The 4656-nt window shown below is 58.1% G+C and overlaps 1 protein-coding gene across 1 annotated transcript; it reads left to right on the forward strand.

Moving 5' to 3' along the window:
• The first annotated feature begins 598 nt into the window (after positions 1-598).
• RND2 (Rho family GTPase 2) lies at positions 599-4284 on the forward strand. Its single transcript, XM_045983923.1, has 5 exons — positions 599-819; positions 1304-1391; positions 2195-2304; positions 3091-3225; positions 3467-4284. Exons 1-5 carry the CDS (start codon positions 718-720, stop codon positions 3719-3721), a joined length of 690 nt encoding a protein of 229 aa, XP_045839879.1. The 5' UTR covers positions 599-717; the 3' UTR covers positions 3722-4284.
• Positions 4285-4656: the final 372 nt, after the last annotated feature.

Genomic DNA, 4656 nt, shown 5'->3' on the forward strand with positions numbered 1-4656 from the left:
CTGTTAGTCCAGGCCCGCGGTTGAGACACCCCAGCCCCAGACTAGGCCGTCCGTTGCTATGGGGACGGAAAGCCATGATGTCACCATTGACCGGGTGGGTGTGCTGGAGTCCATACCCTCATATCCCCAAGACTCCCTGCTGGGACGTTGAGAGGAGGGGGAAGAAAGAACCAAAAAGACTCCCTCCTTCTCTACCATCTCGCGCCCCCTCATGTTCAGGAAGTGGATGGCTGCCCCCGCGCGTGTCCGCACTAACACACCGGCGTGTACGCGTGGGCACGCAGAAGGCCCGAGCCTCGCGCGTTTGCCGCTTTCGCCCTACACCTCAGAACTTCGCCCGAACTCTACCCCCCGCCCTTCTCCAAAAAAGTCAAAATAGTCAAATAAACCCGGCTCGGCCCACCCCAAACCTAGAAGGGTTCCCCAGATCACCCTCGCGCGCTGGAACCCTGCTCCGGGCCCTCGCATTCCCCGGGCCCCGCCCAGCTCCTCTGGGCCCCGCCCCCCCCAACTGCGCGGGCGGGAGGCGGGGCCGGGGGCGCGGCCGTCGGGCTGGGGGCGGGGCTGAGGGGGGGCCGCGGCCCCAGGCGGGGGCTCGGCGCGGGCCCGCGAGATGCCGGTGTCGGCGGCCCGAGCGGCTGCAGCTGCAGCGGCGGGGGAGGCGGCAGCGGGGCCCCGGAGGGGGGCTGCGCAGGGGGCCGGCGTGTAGCCGGGACTATGGAGGGGCAGAGCGGCCGCTGCAAGATCGTGGTGGTGGGGGACGCAGAGTGCGGCAAGACGGCGCTGCTGCAGGTGTTCGCCAAGGACGCCTACCCCGGGGTGAGGGACCCGTGTCTTGGGAGGAGGGCGCTGAGGACGCGGTGGTGGGTGATTAGGGCCATAGGGACGGACCGAAATGGGTGCCGGGGTAACCAGGGTCTAGAGAGAGGGGCTTGGAAAACCAGGGACCGAGGGAGACATTGGGAGCTCTGGGGGACTGCAGAAGATTGGGGTGGGAGGAATTGGGGAGCAGGATGAGAAGAATGGGGTTTGGGAGAACCAGAGGATCCAGGAGGGGACACTAGGGGAATGTCGGGGGTCCTGGGCTTTGGAGAGGGGAAGAACTAGGGCCTGAAGGGATAGGGAGGGGGTCTGGGAACCTAGTGGATATTCCGCTGAGGCGGCCGCTCCCGGGATCTCCCCTTTGCCCAACATCAGACCAACTTGTGTCCAGGAGCTGGGCTGCACGGTGTGTGGGAGCGAGGATGGCATTTGTCTGGGATGGAGACTGAAGGATCTCATCTTGACCCATCTCTCTCTGCAGAGTTATGTCCCCACCGTGTTTGAGAACTACACCGCGAGCTTTGAGATCGACAAGCGCCGCATAGAGCTCAACATGTGGGACACTTCAGGTAGCCAAGTCCCGGGGGGTCACCCTGACTTCCTCGGCCCCCATCTTTGCCCCTCCCTTGGCTAGACCCTTAGGCTCCAGTTAAGCCCAGTCCATCCATCCAATTTGAGGAGGAAGGAAACCCAGTTTCCTGCTTAAAGCCGGAGAAACTGAGGCAGAGCTTGCAGAGACACATAGAAACCTTGTCCTGTGGGAGAAAGCCCAATACCCAATCCTCCCAGCTGGATTCTGCCTACCTGGGAAAGTTGGGAGGAATGGATTTATTTTGGAACATGTTTCTTAGGAGATAGGGCTGGGTGGGTTTAGAAAAGACATTTAGAATTTCTTTGCGGGTGGGGAACTCATTCTATAGACTGAAGCATAGAAATCTGAGATGTCCCAAGTGGGTGGGAGAACTTTGCCCCTGCCCCTCCCCCTTCTCCAAAAAAGAAGGAGGGTTTTTATTTCACTCAGCTCCCCTGGAGAGCTTTGGAAGATGTCTGTCAAAGCCCAGAAAGCACATGCAGAATTTTGAGAATGTTGAGAGATTTCATGAGCTTCTCAAAGACTCAGAAAAGATTAAGAATGATTACTTTTAGAGAAGCCCCTAGGGAAGCGGAGAGCTGTTTTCTGCCATCTAACCTTCCCTCTGCCTGCTCCCCTCCTTGGAGAAACCCAGATTCCTTGATGGGTATTAATTATTGCTCTTTTCCATTCTGTGCTCCTAGCGAGTGTCCCAAGGGTTGGTAAGGTCTCCCATTGCCTTCCAGGGCTCCCACCCACTCAGGACCCTTGTGTGTCTCCTCCCTCCCTTTCTTCTCTCAGGTTCCTCTTACTATGATAACGTCCGGCCTCTGGCCTATCCTGATTCAGATGCTGTGCTCATCTGCTTCGACATTAGCCGACCAGAAACACTGGACAGTGTCCTCAAGAAGGTGGGAGCCTGGGGAAGCAGGACAGCTAGACTGAGGGGGACCGGTAACCATGGTCCTGATACAACATGGGCCAGAAGGAAGGAGTGATGCCTAGGGCATGGTCATCAGCTGGAGAGTGTGTGAAGTTCTCATCCTTCCCCATTCCCCTCACCCTGTACTCCTGACCCCCCCTGCCCCTGCTTCCTGGAAGTCTGTCCTCAGAGCTGGATTCAGCATCTGGGGGAGATAGAGGAGGGCAGGGAGAAGTACTCAAGGGATTCCTTATCCATCCTCCCTGTCTCCTTGGGTGTGGGAGCACCAGATGGAGGGGATGGGAATGCTGCTTCAGGAGCTCAGGAGAGCCCTGTGGTCCCCTCTCCAGGCCTCTATTTCCATGAGAAAAGCCCCCATTGAATGGACAGAGGTCAGCTAAGAGCCCTAGTTCCCAGGTGGGGGAGGGAGGGCAGATTGGTCTGTTCTCAGGAACAAATCTGGGAAAGGGGTTGGGAATGGGAAGGTTTCAGGCCTATAGACCCTGTAGACCCTTCATGGCTCCTGAGAGAAGTAGGGCCCCTGACCCTACAGCCCTACCCTGGCTCTGTCTGTCCTCCCTCCCCTTCTTCTATACCCCATCCTGCTTCTAGCCCAAGCCCACCATCCCCACCTTCTTGCTCGCATGGTAGAGTCGAGAGGGGTGCATGGTTTCTGCATGATGTGAGGAAGGGTGCTCTCCTGGCATGGAGCAAGGGTTCACCATGTGCCTCTTCCCACCCCACCCCTCCATAACTGTTTTCTTCCCCCAAATAGTGGCAAGGGGAGACTCAGGAGTTTTGCCCCAATGCCAAGGTTGTGCTGGTTGGCTGTAAACTGGACATGCGCACCGACCTGGCCACACTGAGGGAGCTGTCCAAGCAGAGGCTGATCCCCGTTACACATGAGCAGGTGGGACTCCTGAACTCTGACCTAGTCCTAGCCTCGACCTCTCACCTCTGTCCCTATCTCTGATTTGAAAACATCTTACTTGGCTCCTCCCCTCCCTGGCCTCTGACCTCTGACCTCCAACATGATCCCTTGACCCCCACACCCCCATCCCCCCACCCCCACCTTTGTGCCCTCAGACTCCCTGCTCCTCTCGGAGCTGCAGGCTAAAGCCCATAACTGCCTCCATGCTCCATCCTTCCAGGGCACTGTGCTGGCAAAGCAGGTAGGCGCTGTGTCCTACGTGGAGTGCTCCTCCCGGTCCTCTGAGCGCAGCGTCAGGGATGTCTTCCATGTGGCCACAGTGGCCTCACTTGGCCGTGGCCATAGGCAGCTGCGTCGTACTGACTCACGCCGTGGACTGCAGAGACCTGCGCAGCTGGCGGGCCGGTCGGACCGGGGGACCGGGACCGAGAGCGAGATACACAAGGATCGAGCCAAGAGCTGCAACCTTATGTGAGGGGCTGGGATGAGGCAGAGCGTAAGGAGGGGCGGAGAGGGCACAGCGGTTCCCCTGCTGCACCTGACCTCCTGACCGCCTGACTCGGGCAGAGACTTCAGAGCAGGCCAAGGGAGCGGTCCTCCTGGGCAGGGGAGCCGAAGGCAGAAGGGTGCCACCATTCCCCATGTCCTCATCCCCCTCCTCTCCACGGTAAGTGGAGGAAGCCAGTGGGACAGGCATCTGGGCTGGGAGCTGGACTGGAAAGGGGGCTGGGGAAGCTGGCATCAAGCAGTGACTTCGGTGGAGGCTTAGTTGATGAAGGGTGCCTTCCCTCCCCACCCCTGGTATCCATATCCTGGCCCTGGCTTCCTTCTGTAAGGAAAGTGTCCATTCTATGACCTTCCCTTTTCTTCTCCTTTCCCTTCCACTGCTGTTCTCATTCATCCTAACCTCCAGGCAACATGCACTAAATTAAAAAGCAAGTTGAGATGCCCCCCCCCACCCATCTACCCACAGTCCTAGCTCCCTCAATCCCTTCCCTCAACTGTCCCCAAATAAAGCCCATGTCCATGGAAAACGGCTGTGGCTTTAGTTTTGTTGCTTTCTAAAAAACCCAGTCTACCAGTTTCTAGCAGCAGGAAGGGAAGTTAGACTTCAGGAAGAACTTACTTGTCTGTGCCCACAGAGGAAAAAAAAGCCCAGGGTCGGATTAGCAGTGTCCTTTTAGGAGCCAGAGGTGGGGGAGTGAGAGATCTTGAGAATATTCATCTCAGTTAATGAGCCAGACAATCCTAAGGCCATCTGGGGGGTTTAGAGTAAACTGATGTGCAATTCATTCCTCAGCCCAGCTGGGGCCCCCTGCTCCCGTGGGAAGGGTCTTGCTGAAGTGGTCCAGGCCCCTCTTATACCATCTCCACCCCCCAGCTTGGAATCTGCTGGTGCTCCAGGAGTTG

This window comes from Meles meles, chromosome 18 (genome assembly GCF_922984935.1).
Source record: "Meles meles chromosome 18, mMelMel3.1 paternal haplotype, whole genome shotgun sequence".
Classification (NCBI taxonomy): domain Eukaryota; kingdom Metazoa; phylum Chordata; class Mammalia; order Carnivora; family Mustelidae; genus Meles; species Meles meles.

Bases quoted from the DNA above. Each gene is read 5' to 3' on its own strand.
- RND2 (XM_045983923.1), top strand. From the start codon at position 718: ATGGAGGGGCAGAGCGGCCGCTGCAAGATCGTGGTGGTGGGGGACGCA. The intron at 820-1,303 runs GTGAGGGACCCG...CTCTCTCTGCAG, and splicing joins CCAAGGACGCCTACCCCGGG to AGTTATGTCCCCACCGTGTT. The intron at 2,305-3,090 runs GTGGGAGCCTGG...TCCCCCAAATAG, and splicing joins TGGACAGTGTCCTCAAGAAG to TGGCAAGGGGAGACTCAGGA.